The sequence below is a fragment of the Trachypithecus francoisi genome, unplaced genomic scaffold (assembly GCF_009764315.1).
Source record: "Trachypithecus francoisi isolate TF-2019V2 unplaced genomic scaffold, Tfra_2.0 Lachesis_group2, whole genome shotgun sequence".
NCBI classification, from domain to species: Eukaryota; Metazoa; Chordata; class Mammalia; order Primates; family Cercopithecidae; genus Trachypithecus; species Trachypithecus francoisi.
In genome coordinates, this window is record NW_022681465.1 from 108,716,266 (window position 1) to 108,737,542 (window position 21,277).

The 21,277-nt window shown below is 36.1% G+C and overlaps 1 protein-coding gene across 5 annotated transcripts in view; it reads right to left on the reverse strand.

The window, feature by feature from the left end:
- The window catches only part of AP3B1 (adaptor related protein complex 3 subunit beta 1), a 302,972-nt gene that overhangs the window by 128,280 nt on the left and 153,415 nt on the right, over window positions 1-21,277 (reverse strand). For all 5 annotated transcript variants that reach the window (XM_033179939.1, XM_033179938.1, XM_033179941.1 and 2 more), the window contains exon 15: window positions 3,453-3,629. In XM_033179939.1, the coding sequence (XP_033035830.1) occupies window positions 3,453-3,629 (177 nt within the window). The remainder of the gene's footprint in view (window positions 1-3,452; window positions 3,630-21,277) is intronic.

Genomic DNA, 21,277 nt, shown 5'->3' on the forward strand with positions numbered 1-21,277 from the left:
TATGGTAGGGACAGTCTAGGATATACTGAAAACAGACTGCTAATTTTTAAATTATTTTTTATATTAGGTCAAAAATACTTTGAGGTAGATAAAGAGGTTTGTTATTTGATTATTCTTCGAACATACAAATAAATGTAATATGCTAAGTCTTATAAAAATCAATTTAGACATTCTCTATAACCCTAAATAATTCAATAAAAATTATAGAAATGTTCACTGAGGTATTTAGGCCACTGGGAATTCAGATCTACAAATAAATATCAAGACTTCATGGCAAACCAGCTCCTCATCACTGTAGCCGATTCTCCCTACCTTACTTTTAAAGATGGCTAAAATAAGTAAGTAGAGAAAACAAGTTTTAATAATTCAGTCAAAACAATTATTTCAGTCTGTCTTATATCTAATGGATTACATAATTTTTAAAATTTCTGTCAAGTTGATGGTGCTTAAAACCGTTCTTTAAAACCAATTTTCAGGCTGGGTGCAGTGGCTCACGAGTGTAATTCCAGCACTTTGGGAGGCCAAGGCAGGAGAATCACTTGAGGTCAGGAGTTCGAGACCAGCCTGGCCAACATGGTGAAACCCCATCTTTACTAAATATACAAAAAAAGAAAAAAAAAAAAAATTAGCCAGGTGTGGTGGCAGGCAACCATAATCCCAGCTACTCAGGGGGCTGAGGCAGGAGAATTGCTTGAACCTGGGAGGCAGAGGTTGCATTTAGTAAAGATCATGCCACTGTATTCCAGCCTGGGTGACAGAGGGAGACTGTCTTCAAAACAAAACAAAAAACAACTAATTTTCAGTTATTAATTATCTCAATCTCCTCTTCTTGAGAAATGAGAAATATTCGAGAAGAGTTCAACTCTTCGAGACACTATTAATCTATTTTCATATTTAATCACTTAAAAACAATGAGCTACATAAAAATTTGTGATTTTTTAAAAATCACTGTGTTTTCACCACTGGTTGGTGAAGCCTATCGTAGTTTTCTAGAAGTATCATTCTAAAATATAAAATATCACGTCTGTAATCCCAGCACTTTGGGAAGCTGAGGTGGGCAGATCACTTGAGGTTAGGAGTTTGAGATCAGCCTGGCCAACATGGCGAAACCCGCCTCTACTAAAAATACAGAATTAGCCAGGCATGGTGACACATGCCTGTAATCCCAGCTACTCAGGAGGCTGAGACATGAGAATTGCTTGAACCTGGGAGGTGGAGGTTGCAGTGAGCCAAGATCACGCCACTGAACTCCAGACTGTGTGACAGAGGGAAACTCTGTCTCAAAAACAAAAACAAAAAAACACTACAGAAACTGAGCTCCAAAACTGCCATTAATAAAACAAGTCAAGAAAAAAAAAAAAACCTGAGTACAAACTAGTTGTCTTCAAATTCACTGAATAAAAAGACACGAAACACGCTCTACAATATCTAAATAAACAGTACTACATTTCATTATTGGTTATTCACAGTTACAAAGAAAAGGGTCAAAGAAAGAAGCTTTACTTAGTTCGATTAAGTCTTGATTGACATTCAATTTTGGTATTACTTTAACAATAATACATAAGCTACATACATTTAGAGTGGCCAAACAAGACAGAAAAAAATCCCAACAGTCTAGGTATTATATTAACCTTCGCTATACCACAGGAATTTAGTAAATACCATAGAGTTCCAGGCTAAAAATCCCTCTATTTTATCAAGAAACATGAAACTCAACAGCAAACATAGGTCTTTCTTTACTCAGTTTTTAGAAAGTATCTCAATGTATGAAGAAATCTACAGACACTTGGAAAGGATTAACTGATTCCTTTTAAAGACGACTTAAAATTTAAAGACAAAATCTAAATCATGGAAATATGCTCCATTATTTGCAATTATCTGGTTACAAATCTTGTAGATGAATCAGCAAAAGCTATAATAATATAACTCATATCACGATTAGGGATGAAGATAATCCCAAACCATATAGAAATGAATCTGAGGAATCGACCTGAGGATTCTGAAAGGCAAACATTAGCTTACTAGAAAATAAGTGTGGTCTATGGGGAAGCAGGAAAGGCAGACAAAGAGGGAGACACACATAGAGATACACAGCAAATACAAAAGAGAGAAACAAACAGGGATGGAAGAGAAAGGAGAGAATGACAAACACACTGGACTGTAGTACAGGGGCGGGGCACTGAAGGGATGAAGGATGTCAGAGAGATATCTAGGCAGAGGGAGTTTTGGGGAAGGGGACAAATACAAAGACAGAGAGGGGATGTGGAGGAAAAAAATCACAAAGGCAAAAGTAAGAGTCAGAGAAAAAGCGAAAATTAGAGAAAAATAGATAGGACACAGAGCATAAATCTTCCCAAGAAGCCTAGCTGCAAATGAGCAAGAATCTTTTTTCAATTATACTAAACAGGTAAGTCCAGTCACAGAGAATAGCAATTCAGATATAGGAAAAGTCCCTATTTCATACATGGAAGCAAAAATGATCCCTCTTATTAACAGCTGCTCAAAAAGTCAATGGACTTAAAAAATGAATATTCTAAATTGCAAATCTGGTAAATTATACTACTATTAAAAGTGGTTTCCCTTTCCTCTGCAGGACAAGGTCCATACTACTTCGAGCATACAAGCCACTCCATGTGTTCAAACTGCAAAATGTCTTAGTCCATTTGGACTACTTTAGAAAATACCATAAACTGGGAAGCCTATTAATAATATAATTAATAATAGAAATTTATTTCTCACAGTTCTGGAGACTGGGAAATTCAAGATCAAGGTACCCAAAGTTCGGGTGTCTAGTGAGCACCCATTTTCTAATTCGCAGATGGCACCTTCTCGCTGTGTCCTCATGGCAGAAGTGGCAAGCGAGTTCTCAGGAATCTCTTTTATTAGATCATAAAGTTCATTTATAAGGGCTCCAGCCTCATGACCTAATCACCTCCCAAAGGCCCTACCTCCTAATACCATCACATGGGTGATCAGGTTTCACCACATGAACTTTGGGGGATATAAACTTTCAGACCATTGCACCTGCCATTCTGGACTCACCTTTAAAAAATTTCCCAGAAACACCAAGCTATTTCTTGACTCTGACCCTGTGCTTTCCTCTTTCTGTACAGTAAATCACTCCTTACAAGCCCTTAGTCAAGAGTCTCATCCTTTATAAAATTTTCTCTGACCTCGTATCTACTTCAGACTTTCAGTAATTCCTCTAGAATTCCATTGTATGTCAATACTTCTGCTACAGCATTACCACACACTATTTCATTTTTTAATGTTTTCTCTCCTACTAGACTAGAATGTCATCTCTTTGCACTAGTATCATCTAACATAGAACTTGAAACAGGCACCTGGGAATTGTTGAATGGTCAGACTAATGAAGGTACAGACCTCCGCTGTTTGATCAGAGTAAAGAGAAAAGTACGTATTAGATAGGTTGACTAACGTTTGCCTCTCACCTGTTTGGAGTTGGTTAAATACAATTTTGCTCCCAGATTTAATATCTGCAGTTTTACCAGATCATCTTCACTAGTGAAGCTTTTAGCCATCTTCCTCAAAACATCAGGGGCAATTTTAGGAACTCGTTCACAGTTTTCTCCAATTAGCCAAAGAATACTTGCTCTAGCAACAGGAACCTAATATGAGAAGCAGATTACATAGTTAGAAGTAAGTTAATCATATTCTAATATTAACATAGAAAAGGTTTTAACTATTAAAAAAGTTTTACAACTGTTAATTCATTTAATGTATATCTAGGAATTATTTCTGTATTTATGAATTTTCTTCAGTTATAAAAAAATAAACACATAGGAAATCTCATTAAAATTGATTTTGAAGAGAATATCTTAGAAAATATTCATAGAGCAAAAACCAATGGTCTAGAATCTAGATTCTATCAAAGACGAACAAATTCTGGAAGCAAGTCTGTCTGCTCATACCTATTTGTTTCTCCACGATCTGTTGCTGCTTTTGTGCTATAATGGCAGAAATAGTTACAATGAAGACCATAAGGTCCTCAAAGCCAAAAATACTGAGTATCTAGCAATTTATAGAAATGGTTTGCTGACCCCTGCTCTAGAGCAGCAGTTCCCAAACCACAATGCCCATAAAAATCACCCAGGGTTCTTACTAAAAAGATAGGTTCCTGGGATCAGCTCCAAAATAGTATTTCTGTGGTGGGGCCCAGATAGCTATGTTTTAATTTAAAAAGCACCACAGATGATTCCTGAGACAGGTGGTCCATAAAGCCCATTTGAGAACCCATAGATAATACAGAAAAAGAAACAGATCAATTAAGTACTATGATTCCAAATCAAAACTGTTTCTGCTCTTTATGTATTAGCATCTACAACACTGAAAAATATCAAACTGATAAGATCATCAAGGTCTGCTTATAAAATCATAAATCCTGGTCGATTATTTGGTCAACAAAAGAAATAGGGATAAATTTGTCCAATATTGCATTTTGGCATTATATTTTTAAATAAAGTACATTTCAATATAATTTATCTTCTTAAAAGTCACTGCTTTGTGACAAATTGGAAACTTTCCATCAGTACCATTAAGACCAACAATTTAGAGTATGCAAATTAGTTTTATTACTATTTGCTTATTTGTATCCTCCCCTATTCCAAAAGGAATTTGAGAGGGTGTGTAAATTAATTTCAGTGAACATTTTCACCTCACACAGAAAATTTGTTTTTTATAAGTGAAAAGGCTGACAGCTATCATTAAAAGATGGCATCACGAAGAAAGATAACATTCTTTTTATAAAGTCCTTTTACAATTTTGCAAAGTCCTAATATTTTCTGTAGTTTCATGGTTATACACAGTATGACTGCTAAAGAAAAAAGTGAGAATAAGGACCTTTCCATAGCCAAAATTTTATCACAATATTTACCATTGCAAACTTTTTCAAAACACCCAATTATGAAATTACATAAAAATATTAAGTTACAATATTGAGTCCTTCACTAGAATCAGAACAAGATGATCAAAAAAGCTTTTAAATAAAAAGGTATATATTTTAAAATAACAGCATGTCTTTAAATTATTATTTAGCCTAAGTTGGGTAAGACAGAAGAAATCCATATACTTATGCAATTAAAAAAAGGTCTAAGTGCTATTACAAATCTATTCATACAGTGTGATAAAATTGATGCCCTTACTGTATACTGATTTCTGGAAAGAAAAGAGGTTATTTCTGATGTTCCAAAGGTTACACTGCATTAAGACTTTATTCCCAATCTATTATTTTAAATTGGGCTAAAGAATAGTAATTGAGTGGTACATTAAATTTTCCAGTATAGAGCAATTCAAGTTGCCTGCCATAATGAAAGGTAGTTCTAAATAAGAATATATGTGCAACTTCAGATTTCAGTTATGCTAGATTTATTTTTCTTAAATATTTTATTATATATTGCTAGTATAAAAATCAGAATTCTATGACATATCATAATCTATTACCCCATTGTAAGTAATTTTCTTATGGTAACGGTCTTTTGCAATTAAAAAGACAATCCCAAAAACAAGTAATGTTTAAAGAGATTGTTTATATTCATGAATATACTAAAATTAAAATAAAAATAGTGGAATACTGTAAACCCTCATGATACATATATTTAAAATACAACTTTGAAAAAATTAAAGAACAATAAATCATAATGCTCACAATAAAAATCTCAAGGTGGTGGTAAGAATAAGATTTGTAATTTTCTAGAACTAAAGTAATAAAAACCCCAACTAAAAATTTTTAAAACTTAGAAAACTTCATCACAAGAAACAATATCAATATAAATATACTTATACCAAACTTTTGGTGATGACATTTTATTACAAAGCTTAGGAAACTGACAAAGAACATTTGTGAGCAGGTGGATGGGATCAGAATACTAAGATTTTTGGATTCCAGCTTTCCCTTTTTCTTCCCATTAAGCAATAGGACTCTCATTTATACACCATTGATACTATGAATTCATAGCTACCACTTTCAAAGATTTGAAGCAACTGAAAAAAAGGCAAGTAAGAAAATTAGTCACTTTTTAGAGGCCAGGCACAGTGGATCACGCCTATAATCCCAGCACTTTGAGAGGCTGAGGCGGGTGGATCACTTGAGGTCAGGAGTTCGAGACCAGCCTGGCCAACATGGTGAAACCCTGTCTCTACTAAACATACAAAATTAACCTGGCATGCACCTGTAATTCCAGCTACTTGGGAGACTGAGATATGAGAATCGCTTGAACTCAGGAGGCAGAGGTTGCAGTAAGCTAAGATCGTGCCACTGCACTCCAGCCTTGGTGATGGAGTGAGACTCTGTCTCAAAAAAAAGAAAAGTAAATTAGTCACTTTTGGTTCCCTATGGTCTTTTTAACCATAAAATAAATAGGAACACTGAAATAAAACCAAACTAATAATACACACACAGACACAGACACAGGCACAGACACACACACACACACAGTCATACATATGATATAATACTTTCATTATGAAGCTCTGCTTTTCAATATTCTCAAAGACAAACTGGATTGTAAATGACTTTGCCTGATTATTTATTCTAAATGCCCTGAGAAAGTGATTAAATGCACTTTTCAAACCTTGTACTAGAAGGCAGTTTCCACGGCCACTGCAACCCATTAATTTGCCTGCAAAAACAAATAATGATTCCTAGCCCACCACAGCAGTTATAGAAAGACATCTAGAAAGATTTTACAGATCACTCTATAAGCAGTTCAATTTAAAAGCTATTGTGTTTCAACACCAGCCCACTGCACAGTGCAACAGTCTAAAGTAAACCCTACAAAAACATCAATTTCATTTATTTAAATTTGTCAAAGGCAAAATCAGTAGACATCTAAGCAAACTGCATACCAACAGCAAATCAGATCTAATACTCTGTATCTGGACTCAATATGCATTAAAGCCTAAGCCTGAATTACAGAGGGGTGTCAGAGAAAGGGTGGGTAACTTGTGAAATGGCAGGCATCCTGTGAGGCATCTGGGCAAGGAAGATACAAAGTGTTATTTCAATATTACTCAGTAGTTTTTACAGAAGATATGAAATCTCATCTGTCCCATTAAACATTATGTGAAATCCTGTTAGAGCAATCCACAGGTAGCATTGGTTGTTTTGTGGTTGTCGTTGTTGTTTTTTGAGACAGGGTCTTGCTCTGTCATCCAGGCTGGAGTGTGGTGGTGCAATCATGGTTCACTGCAACCTCAAACTCCTGGGCTCAAGCAGTCCTCCCACCTCAGCCTCCCAAAGTGCTGGGATTACACGCATGAGCCACCACGCCCAGTTGAGAGTATGCATTTTATTCTAGAAGGACTCCAAAACCAGTATTTATCATAAACGAAGGAAACTCCAAAGGACAGAATACTCGCAATCAGAACATGTAAGTTGACTGTATTACAGACATAAATCTATTTGATTTGACTGAATTCAAAATGTAAAATACATTCAAACTTTAGTTTTTATATTTTCAATTATAACTAAATAACCAATGAAAACAAAGTCCTGAATATGACAAAATCTGTGTTCTCTTTTTAAAACAAATTATATAGCTAATATCTATTGAGCGCTCACCATGTGCCATGCACTGTTTTTGAGAGCTTTACATATTTTCTCAGTCATTCATCACCAAAACCCTATGAAGTATGCTCTACCATGATCTGCACTAAATATAAGAGGAAACTAGGGTAACAAAGGGGTTAAGAAACTTGCCCACATCTCACAGCTGGTTAGTGGTGGAACTAGGATCAGAACTCCAAATCTGAATCCAAAATTCATACTGGATCACTGGGCAGCGACAAAATGAGTGTGGTAAACTAGGAAGAATACTGGCCAGCAAGCTATTGAGACTGGATCTGATCCCACACTGATGGTGTATATCAAGGAGGCAAATAACTTCACCTCATTGGGGTCACATTTACTTATTAATCAGATGAAGGATTATTCCTTCATCCTCTGTTTGTCTGCCACATTGTGCAATGGCTCCCTTAGTGCCTCCTGCCATTTCCCCAAGAGCCAGATTTTCAGGGCAAATCCAGGCCATCCTCTTGCCTGTTCCCACACCCATGTGTAGTGGGACATTTTCTCACTTCTTTCACCTCTTGTTTTAAGGATAGGTAAGGTGGCCAGGTGGGAAGAGGTCTTGCTATCACTTCTGTTCTCTCTCCTTCCAGAGGAAAGATGGACCCAGGATTCTGCCCTAATAAAGTGGCTCAGGCACTGAGGGAAAACATGCTCATTATTGACCCCTTGTCCTTAGACATTGGACAGACTGGCTTTTCCTAAAATTGCAGTGTTTTAGAATGACATTTCTGGGTTTGATGGTGAAACAGGTAGAGATTCAGCAGGATAGAGGTCTCATTTAAGGCTCTTATTTTAAGGCTCACATTTTAGAATCGCTTGCCTACTTTTAGGAGTTATCAGGTACTTAGTCAGATTAATAAAATGCTGCTTTTATTTCCACATGGCCATTGTTCTTGCATAAATAGCTATCCTGACTGGAACAGAGAGATTCTGGGGATACAATCATTCTTCTTTCCTGACTTTGAAGTTATGTCTGCTACATCCCTCACCACCTTCTCCTGGGGTAACTTGTGGTTGACCATTTTGAGGGTTCTGCACAACAAATTGTTTTGATTCTTCCTTGCTTGTCCCACTTCAAGCCTTCAGTTTCCTCAGATACGTTAGATGAGCAGTAAAAACTAATTACCAGCTTTTCATTCTCCTAAAGTTCAAATGTGTGCTACAGAATTCCATGCAGCTTTAATTATTTTAATTTCTTTTATTATCATATTCCAGATTTGTCTACTGTTGCTACCTCTTCCTGCTTCATAATAATTAGAAGGGAATTTTCCGTTTTCTTTCCAAAAGACTAGATTTAATATGTACTTTTCAACTTATACATATTTTTTTGTATTCTATTTTACAAAATCAACGTTGATCCCTCTTCTTATGTTTTGATTTGTTGTTTATTTATTTTTTATCCCTATACTTTACAAATGGTGATCTTTATAAATTTAGCCATGTCCCACACATTTTGAAATAAAGCATTTTATTTCCTGGGTTTTAGAAAAAAGTTTGCATTTCTTCTTTAAACACGTTCTTTAATCTGAAAGTACATTTCTTACTTTGCAACTGGTCTGGTATCCTTTAAAATTTTTTAAGTCTAATTTCATTGCTTAAGGTCAAAGAATGCAAAATCTTTAAGTTTTCTTTACGCCTAAATACGTTCTTGATTTTTTGAAAATATTCAATGGATATACTCCTAAAAGTGGCTATTATCTGTTCAAGAGACATAAGGTTTTAGCTATATTTACTAAATAAGTTTTTGATTACTTAATTTTCTTATTATATCTGTCTACTAGGAATATCTAACATGAGAGCAATACATTATAGTCACACACTGTAACTATTTTATCAATTTCTCCTCATATTTTGAATAGATTTTTCCTTTACATATTTACTTGGTTGCCATATATTTTGTGCAAATAGGTTTGTGCTTATTACTTTCTTTACAAATTACCCTTTTTTCATTTTATAATGTTCCTTTTTATCTTGTTAAATGCTTTTAATTAACTGTGAATCTCACTTTCTTGTTCATATTTGCTTAATATCTCTTTCCTTACCTTCTTATTTTCAACTTTTATCAATTGATTAAGGTGCTTTAATTATAAATGGCCTGTAGCTAGTTTTTTTCATTCCAATTGGTAAGTCTGTCTTTTGATGAGAAAATTCAGTCCATTCATATTCAAGATGAGAAATATTTGATTTTATTTCTTCCACCTTTATTATTTTTTAATATTTATTATTTATTTTATATGTTTTCTTTCTTCTTATTTTTTCTCTGGCTTCATAAAACTGCTATTTGTTCCTTTATTTTCCTTTGTGAATACTGAATTCCCACCATATTTTTATATCTATTAATAGTTATCTTCTGAGAAAAACAAAAACTGAAAAAAATAAGTTTTGCTATATAGAGCTTTAAGACCGTACTTATCTGGCTTATAGTCCAGCAACTGTTGAGAAAGTTGATGCATCGGCTAGGTGCCGTGGCTTATGCTGTAATACCAGCACTTTGGGAGGCTGAAGTGAGATCACCTGAGGTCAGGAGTGTGAGACCGGCGTGGCCAATAAGGTGAAACACATCTCTACAAAAAACACAAAAATTATCCAGACATGGTGGCGCATGCCTGTAGTCTCAACTACTCAGGAGGCTGAGGCAGGAGAATCACCTGAACCTGGGAGGCAGAGGTTGCAGTGAGCTGAGATTGTGCCACTGCACTTCAGCCTGGGTGACAGAGCAAGACTCCATTAAAAAAAAAAAAAACAGAAAAGAGAGAGAATGAGAGAGAGAGAAAGAAAGTTGACACATCGAAAGTATCTTCTATATCCCCAGACATGAATATACTCAAATAGAAGAAAGTTTTCACCCAAGAAAGCCTAGGGTTTGCCAGATACAGGCCTCATATACTGTTACAGGTTTCATGTATAGCAGCTGCACTCTCCTGAAGCCCTAGTACTTATAATTACCTCTTCCTTTCTAAACAGGACCAGAACAAGTTTACTAGCATAGGTTTTAACTAAATTTTGCACAAGAAGTCTGGGGATACAGAACTCCTATTTCCTTCTCATAATCAGACACATACTTCTCTACCATTACCTATAAACAAGATATTAACTATTTCCCCCACTAAAACCCATGGTTTTCACCTCAAGATAATTATTTTTACCTTACTACTTTTTTAACACAAGATGAGAATATCATAATAATTTCACTTCTCTCCACTCTCTTCCTCCTATAAAACCTTCAAAATTATTTTATTCTGACCTCCATTTTATCTCATCTCTCAGTTTTCCTGACTGTTCAATGCTTCTAGTTCTAGGTTTAGAATGCCCCCTTATCAAGAGTTCAAAATTAGCACTTTGGTTAGACATTCCTAGTCTATTGCTATACATTTATTAGGTTGGTGCAAAGAATTGCGGTTTTTGCCATTGTGGTAAAAATCGCAATTATTCTTGCAACAACCTCATAATCATGTGTAAATATATAGTCACGTATATATCTCTCTTCTTTGTCTTCTTCCATCTAGAGTTCTCTGTGCTGGTTCATTAGTTATTGGTTAGACAAGTGTTTCTTCCTGGGAGCTGTATCACTTCTGTAGGAAATAACTAAATATAAGCAGGGGTATTTATAGTTGTTACAATGACTAGAGACATGACTGAATTTTGATGCTTGGTGGATAGGAATGCTAGATGTCCATTTCAGTGGCTTTGAGACAAAAAGCTTATCCTCTCATTTCCCATCAAAGTAATGTCAAACATCTGTTCTACACTGGGGTAAACATTGATCATGTCACACTAATTCCCAAGTTGTCAATGATTTGAGGGAAGCAAAAGGAAATAATAAAAAAACCTTGGCTAGGTCACTGAGTAGGTATGTGAACTGAATACAGAAAAGGAACAGGTGACCCTATAGACTAATACAATTAAATATTTGTCAAATAAAAATAAAGTGAAATTTTTAAACAGATAGATTATAAATGGAAAAGAGATAAAGCATAATGCACTGGTTAAGAAAGCAGACCTGCTGCTCTGTGACCTTGGGCAAGTTACACAACCTCTTTGTGCCTCAGTTTTCTCAAATATAAAATAGGAATATTAAGAGAACTTTCCTTGAAGTGTTGCTATTAAAAAATTAATAATTTGTATTTTTAAGGTAATTAGTGCCTGGCAAATGATATGCTTTACAGAAGTTATTTTAAATAAGTAAAATATAAAAGAGGCAATAAGAAAGCTTACAAAATTAAAATCTTACTATAGTCTGTCTTCTTCAAAAACAGTGAATATTGCCTTAATAACAGCTTACACTGAGCACTGTTCTAAGTGCTTCACATGCATTGACTCATTCTTTCCACCCAACAGAGCTCTAAGGTTGTCAGTACTATGATCCCCATTGTACAGATGAGAAAACTGGAGCATAGAGAAGTCAAGTAACTTGCTTAAGTTCACAAAGCTAGTAAAAGGTATGGACTAACTGTGAATCCAAGTCATCTGGTTTTCAAAGTACTCTCTTAACTCTTACATCTCTCATAAATAATCTCTATGAGAAGTCTTGGCTTTGATCATTACAATCAACAATAAGAACAGATATAAATACAAAGTAACTCTCTGCTGAGAGATAGAGTGAGTGCTCAGATGCTAAATGACTCCTGTAAGCCTTATTTTTTCTTTTTTTTTTTTTTTTCAGCTTTAAGATAAATGTGTAACTGCCCTGCAAGATTTACTAACACCCTAAGGGAAAGACAATTTTGCAACCAGAGATATTTAAAATTGGTCTTGACTGGTAGGCTCTAAATCTTGTGATCTATTACCTTTGACTACACAAAAATGATCCCTCTGAAGAGAGTGAGAATATAGATTAACCCACCTTCAAAGAAGGAAATACTATACTCATCTCTAAACTACAATTGCATTTATTATAGACATCAGTTGGCAAAACATTAACCAGCACTCAAGGAAAAGGCATAGTAAGAGGCAAACACAATAGTAAAGAAACAGCTGAAGAGTTTGAAGAAAAACCAGAAGAGAAAAATCACAGAAGCCATGAGGAGAGACTATTTCAAAAAGGACAAAGTAGTTAGTGTAGTACAATGCTAAGAAAAGATCAAGGAAGATATAGACAGAAAAGTATCTATTGGATTTAGAAAGAAGGAGATAGCAACCTTGGAAAAGGCATAATGAATGAAGTGCTGGAGAACCAAAATCCAACTGTGATGGGCAGGGAGTTTGACGTAAATGAATAAAACTTGTTGCAGATAGTTCTTTCAAAAACTTTGGTTTTAAAGGGAAGAAGAGCATGAAGTAAGACAGAATGACAAACACTTAATGCAGCACTACTGTGTGCCAGTCAGTGTTCTAAGGGCATTACTGTATTAACTAAGCTAATACCTATAATACTACTATATTGTAGGTCCCTTTATGATCATCATTTGACACACATGAGGAAAGTGAGGCATAAAGACTTCAACATGAGGGCAGAGCTGGTAAGTGAGGGAGTCAGAACTCATATTTATTATTTTTTTAACATAATTTCAGACTTACAAGAAGAGTAAAAAAAATTCTGCATACCCTGCACCTAGACTCCCCAAATGCTGACATTTTACTACATTTGTGTTAGCTCTCTCTCTAGGTAAACATATATTTTTATTTTATTACTTATTTATTTATTTATTTGAGATAGAGTCTCGCTCTGTCGCCCAGACTGGAGTGCAGTGGCGCGATCTCAGTTCACCGTAGCCTCCACCTCCCGGGTACCAGCAATTCTCCTGCCTCAGCCTCCCGAGTAGCTGGGATTATAGGCACACACCACCACACCCAGCTAATTTTTGTATTTTTAGTAGAAACGAGGTTTCACCATGTTGGCCAGGCTGGTCTCAAACTCCTGACCTCAGGTGATCCACCCGCCTTGGCCTCCCAAAGTGTTAGGATTACAGGCGTGAGCCACCATGCCTGGTCACATTTTGTTTTCTTAACCAATAAAGGTAAGTTGTAGGCATGCTCTTATACCCCAAAATACCTCCAAATATAAGATAATATCATCTGCAAACAAAGATAATTTGACTTCTTCCTTTCCATTTGGATGCCTTTACATCTTTCTCTTGTCTGAATGCTCGAGGTAGGACTTCCAGTACTGTGTTGAATAACAGTGGACATCCCTGTTGTGTTCCAGAGCTTGGATGAAAGGCTAAGATTTTCCCCATTCAGTATGACACTAACTGTGGGTCTGTCATATATGGCTTTTACTATATTGAGATATGTTCCTTCTATCCCCAGTTTGTTGAGGTTTTTTATCAGGAAAGGATGTTTAATTTTATCAAATGCTATTTCAGCATCAATTGAAATGATCATATTTTTTTTGTCCTTCATTCTTTTATATGATAAATCACACTGATTGAATTATGAATGTTGAACCCCTGGGATAAATCTCACTTGGTCATGATGAATCATCTTTTAAACGTTTTTTGTTGAATTCAGTTTGCTAGTATTTTGCTGAGGACTTTTGCACTGATATTCAACAGATGTTGGCCTGTACTTTTGCCTGCCTGCCTCCCTTCCTCTCTCCCTCCTTCTCTCTCTCTCTCTTTCTTTCTTATTTCAATGTGTCCTTGTCTGGTTTAGGTAGCAGGGTAACAATGACCTTGTAAAATGAATTTGGAAGTATTCCTTCGTCTTCTATATTTTGGAATAGTTTAAGTAGACTTGGTATCAGTTCTTCTTTAAATGGTAGAATTCAGCAATGAAGCCACTGGATCCCGAGCTTTTCTTCACTGGGAGAACTTTTATTATGGTTTCAATCTTGTTACTGGTTTTTGGTCTGTTCAGATATTGGATTTCTTCATAGGTCAATCTTTGGAGGTTGTATGTGTCTAGGAAGTTTTCCATTTCCTCTAGATTATCCAAGTTACTGGCATACAGTTGCTGATAGTATCCACTGTTGATCCTTTGAATTTCTACACTATCAGTTATAATATCTCCTTTTTCATCTCTGATTTTATTTATGCTCTGATTTTTATTATTTCTTCTACTAATTTTGGATTTGCTTTGCTCTAGGATTTCTAGTTAAGGTACATCATTAAGAGAGGCAGTCCCAAGATGGCCAAATAGGAACAGATCCAGGCTACAGCTCCCAGCGTGAGCGACACAGAAGATGGGTGATTTCTACATGTTCAACTGAGGTAATGGGTTCATCTCACTGAGGCATGTTGGACAGTGGGTGCAGGACAGTGAGTGCAGGAGAGTGGGTACAGCCCACCAAGCAGAGAGAGAACGCCACAAAGATACTCCTCAAGAAGAGCAACTCCAAGACACATAATTGTCAGATTCACCAAGGTTGAAATGAAGGAAAAAATGTTAAGGGCAGCCAGAGAGAAAGGTCGGGTTACCCACAAAGGGAAGCCCATCAGAATAATAGCAGATCTCTCGGCAGAAACTCTGTAGGCCAGAAGAGAGTGGGGGGCCAATATTCAACATTCTTAAAGAAAAGAATTTTCAACCCAAAATTTCATATCCAGCCAAACTAAGTTTCATAAGTGAAGGAGAAATAAAATCCTTTACAGACAAGCAAATGCTGAGAGATTTTGTCACAACCAGGACTGCCCTACAAGAGCTCCTGAAGGAAGCACTAAACATGGAAAAACCTGTACCAGCTGCTGCAAAAACATGCCAAAATGTAAAGACCATTGATGCTAGGAAGAAACTGCATCAACTAATGAGCAAAATAACCAGCTAACATCATAATGACAGGATCAAATTCACACATAACAATCTTAACCTTAAATGTAAATGAGCTAAATGCTCCAATGAAAAGAAACAGACTGGCAAACTGGATAAAGAGTCAAGACCCATCAGTCTGCTGTATTCAGGAGACCCATCTCACATGCACAGACACATATAGACTAAAAATAAAGGGATGGAGGAAGATCTACCAAGCAAATGGAAAACAAAAAAAGGCAGGGGTTGCAATCCTAGTCTCTGAGAAGACAGACTTTAAACCAACAAAGATCAAAAGAGACAAAGAAGGCCATTACATAATGGCAAAGGGATCAATTCAACAAGAAGAGCTAACTATCCTAAATATATATGCACCCAATACAGGAGCACCCAGTTCATAAAGCAAGCCCTTAGAGACCTACAAAGAGACTTAGACTCCCACACAATAATAATGGGAGACTTTAACACCTCACTGTCAACATTAGACAACAAGACAGAAAGTTAACAAGGATATCCAGGAATTGAACTCAGCTCTGCACCAAGCGGACCTAATAGACATCTACAGAACTCTCCACCCCGAATCAACAGAATATACATTCTTCTCAGCACCATATGGCACTTATTCAAAATAGACCATATAATTGGAAGTAAAGCACTCCTCAGCAAATGTAAAAGAACAGAAATTATAACAAACTGTCTCTCAGACCACAGTGCAATCAAACTAGAACTCAGGATTAAGAAACTCACTCAAAACCACTCAACTACATGGAAACTGAACAACCTCCTCCTGAATGACTACTAGGTACATAATGAAATGAAGGCAGAAACAAAGATGTTCTTTGAAACCCATGAGAACAAAGATACAACATACCAGAATCTCTGGGACACATTTAAAGCAGTGTGTAGAGGGAAATTTATAGCAATAAATGCCCTCAAGAGAAAGCATGAAAATTCTAAAATTGACACTCTAACCTCACAATTAAAAGAACTAGAGAAGCAAGAGCCATCCATTCAAAAGCTAGCAGAAGGCAAGAAATAACTAACATCAGAGCAGAACTGAAGGAGATAGAGAAACAAAAAAAAACCTTCAAAAAATCAATGAATCCAGGAGCTGGTTTTTTTTGAAAAGATCAACAAAATGATAGACCACCAGCAAGACTAATAAAGAAGAAAAAAGAATCAAATAGATGCAATAAAAACGATAAAGGGGATATCACCACCAACCCCACAGAAATACAAACTACCATCAGAGAATACTATAAACACCTCTATGCAAATAAACTAGAAAACCTAGAAGAAATGGATAAATTCCTGGACAAATACACTCTCCCAAGACTAAACCAGGAAGAAGTTGAATCCTTGAATAGACCAATAACAGGCTATGAAATTAAGGCAATAATTAATAGCCTACCAACCATAAAAAGTCCAGGACCAGATGGATTCACAGCCGAATTCTACCAGAGGTACAAGGAGGCGCTGGTACCATTCCTTCTGAAACTATTCCCATCAATAGAGAAAGAGGGAATCGTCCCTAACTCATTTTATGAGGTCAATATCATCCTAACACCAAAGCCTGGAAGAGACACAACAAAAAAAGAGAATGTTAGACCAATTTCCCTGATGAACATCAATGCAAAAATCCTCAATAAAATACTGGCAAACCAAATCCAGCAGCACCTCAAAAAGTTTATCCACCATGATCAAGTGGGCTTCATCTCTGGGATGCAAGGCTGGCTCAACATACACAAATCAATAAACGTAATCCAGCATATAAACAGAACCAAAGACAAAACCCACATGATTATCTCAATAGATGCAGAAAAGTTCTTCGACAAAATTCAACAGCCCTTCATGCTAAAAACTCTCAATAAACTAGGTATTGATGGAATGTATCTCAAAATAATAAGAGCTATTTATGACAAACCCACAGCTAATATCATATGGGCAAAAACTGGAAGCATTCCCTTTGAAAACTGGCACAAGACAGGATGCCCTCTCTCACCACTCCTATTCAACACAGTGTTGGAAGTTCTGGCCAGGGCAATCAGGCAAAAGAAAGAAATAAAGGGTATTCAATTAGGAAAAGAGGAATTCAAATTATACCTGTTTGCAGATGACATGATTGTATATTTAGAAATCCCCATCGTCTCAGCCCCAAATCTCCTTAAGCTGATAAGCAACTTCAGTCTCCGGATACAAAATCAATGTGCAAAGATCACAAGCATTTTTATACACCAATAACAGACAAACAGAGAGCCAAATCATGAATGAACTCCCATTCACAATTGCTTCAAATAGAATAAAATACCTAGGAATCCAACTTACAAGGGATCTGAAGGACTTCTTCAAGGAGAATTGCAAACCACTGCTCAATGAAATAAAAGAGGACACAAACAAATGGAAGAACATTCCATGCTCATGGATAGGAAGAATCAATATCATGAAAATGGCCATACTGCCCAAGGTAATTTATAGATTCAATGCCATCCCCATTAAGCTACCAATGACTTTCTTCACAGAATTGGAAAAAACTACTTTCAAGTTCATATGGAACCAAAAAAGAGTCTGCATTGCCAAGACAATCCTAAGCAAAAAGAACAAAGCTGGAGGCATCACTCCACCTGACTTCAAACTATACTACAAGGCTACAGTAACCAAAACAGCATGGTACTGGGACCAAAACAGAGATATAGACCAATGGAACAGAACACAGCCCTCAGAAATAATACCACATATCTACAGCCATCTGATCTTTGACAAACCTGACAAAAACAAGAAATGGGAAAGGATTCCCTATTTAATAAATGGTGCTGGGAAAACTGGCTAGCCACACGTAGAAAGCTGCAACTAGATCCCTTCCTTACACTTTATATGAAAATTAATTCAAGATGGATTAGAGACTTAAATGTTAGAGCTAAAACCATAAAAGCCCTAGAAGAAAACTTAGGCAATACCATTCAGTACACTGGCATGGGCAAGGACTTCATGTCTAAAACACCAAAAGCAACGGCAACAAAAGTCAAAATTGACAAATGGGATCTAATTAAACTAAAGAGCTTCTGCATGGCAAAAGAAACCTCCTACAGAGTGAACAGGCAACCTACAGAATGGGAGTAAAGTTTTGCAATCCACTCATCTGACAAAGGGCTAATATCCAGAACCTACAAAGAACTCAAACAAATTTGCAAGAAAAACACAAACAACCCCATCAAAAAGTGGTCAAAGGATATGAACAGACACTTCTCAAAAGAAGACATTTATGCAGCCAACGGACACATGAAAAAATGCTCATTGTCACTCGCCAGCAGAGAAATGTAAATCACAATCACAATGAGATATCATCTCACAGCAGTTAGAATGGCGATCATTAAAAAGTCAGGAAACAACAGGTGCTGGAGAGGATGTGGAGAAATAGGAACACTTTTACACTGTTGGTGGGATTGTAAACTAGTTCAACCATTATGGAAGACAGTGTGGCAATTCCTCAAGGATCTAGAACTAGAAATACCATTTGACCCAGCCATCCCATTACTGGGTATATACCCAAAAGATTATAAATCATGCTGCTATAAAGACACATGCACACATATGTTTATTGCAGCACTATTCACAATAGCAAAGACTTGGAACCAACCCAAATGTCCATCAATGACAGACTGGACTTAGAAAATGCAGCACATATATACCATGGAATACTATGCAGCCATAAAAAAGGATGAGTTCGTGTCCTTTGTAGGGACATGGATGCAGCTGGAAACCATCATTCTCAACAAACTATCGCAAGAACAGAAAACCAAACACCACATGTTCTCACTCATAGGTAGGAAATGAACAATGAGAGTACTTGGACATAGGATGGGGAACATCACACACCAGGGCCTGTCGTGTGGTGGGAGGAGGGCGTTGGGATAGCTTTAGGAGATATACCTAATGTAAATGACGAGTTAATGGGTACAGCACATGTACCCAACATGGCACATGTATACATATGTAACAAACCTGCATGTTGTGCACATGTACATTAGAACCTAAAGTATAATAAAAAAATTTTTTAAAGATACATCATTAAGTTATTTATTATTTATTTGAAGTTTTTCTTCTTTTTTGATGTAGGCTCTTATAGCTATAAACCTCCCTTTGCGTACTGTTTTTGTTGTATCCCATAGGGTTTAGTATGTTGTGTTTCCATCATCATATGTTTCAAGAAATTTTTCAATGCCCTTTTTAAATTCTTCTTTGACCCACTGGTCATTCAGGAGCATATTGTTTAATTTCCGTATGTTTATATTGTTTGAAAATTCCCCTTGTTTTAGATTTCTAGTTTTATTCCACTCTGGTCAGAGAAGATGCTTGATTTTTTTTTTTTTTTTTTAATGTTTTAAGACTTGCTTTGTGACCTAACATATGCTCTATCCTTAAGAATGATCCATGTGCTGATAAAAAGAATGTGTATAAGAATGTGTATTCTGCAGCTCTTGGATGAAATTTTCTGTATATATCTATTAGATCCATCTGATGCATAGTACAAATTAAGTCCAACGCTTCTTTGTTGGTTTTCTGTCTGGAAGATCTGTCCAATGCTGAAAATGGAGTGTTGCAATCTCCAGCTATTATGGTATTGAGGTCTACCTTTGTCTCTCATAACATTTGCTTTATATATCTGGGTGCACCAGTGTTGGGTGCAATTATATTTAAAGTCGTTACATCCTCTTGCTGAAATGATTCTTTAGCATTAAATAATGACCTTCTTTGTCTCATCCTACACTTTTTGTCTTTTGTAAGTGTAGGAAGAGACAGACATTTTGTCTGATATAAGTCTAGCAACACCTGTTCTTTTTCGGTTTCTACCAACATGGAATGTCTTTTTCCACGCTTTTTTTTTCAGTCTACGTCTATTTTTATAGGTGAAGTGTGTTTCTTGTAGGCATCATCCGATCAGTAGGTCTTGTTTATCCATGCAGTTACTCTATGTCTTTTGATTGGAGAGTTTAGTCCATTTACATTCAATGTTACTATTGATAAGTAAGAACTTACTCCTGCCATTTTGTTACTTGTTTTCTGGTTGTTTTGTGTTCTCTTCCTTCCATCCTTTCTTCCTGTTCTCCTTTTAATGAAGGTGGTTTTCTCTGGTGGTATGATTTAATTTGTTTTTTATTTTTTGCGTATCCATTTTATGTTTTTAGATTAGAGGTTACAATGAAGCTTGCAAATACTGTCTTATTAATATAATCCATTGTTTTAAACTGATGACAACACTGATTGCATATATCATCAAGCAAAAAGAAAACTAATAAAAATTCTACCCTGCTTTTTCACTTTTTGTTGTTTCTACTTATGGCTTATTGCACTGTCCATGTCTTGAAAAGTTGTTGTAATTATGTTTAATCAGTTCATATTTTAGTCTTGCTACTCAAGACATGAGTACTTTACACACAATTCTAGTGTTACAATATTCTGCTTTTCTGTGTACATACTATTACCAGTGAATTTTGTGCCTTTGAATGATTTCTTCTTGCTTACTATCATCCTTTTCTTTCAGATTGAAAAGCTACCTTTAGCATTTCTTATAGGACAGGTCTAGGTCTGTTGTTGATGAAATCCCTCAGCTTTTGTTTGTCTGGGAAAGTCTTTAGTTTTCCTTCATATTTGAAGGATATTTTCACTGGATATACTATTCTAGGGTAAAAGTCATTTTCCTCTGTCACTTTGTGTCATGCCACTCTGCCCTGGCCTGTAAAGTTTCCACTGAAAAGTCTGCTGCCACATGTATTAGAGTTCAATCACATGTTGTTTCTTTTCTCTTGCTGCTTTTAGGATCCTTTCTTTATCCTTGACCTTTGGGAGTCTGATTATTAAATGTCTCAAGGTAGGCTTCTTTGGGTTAAATTGGCTTGATGTTCTATAACCTTCTTGTACTTCAATGCTGACATCTTTCTCTAGGTTTGGGAAGTTCTCTGACATTATTCCTCTGAATAAACTTTCCATCCCTACCCCTTTCTCTAC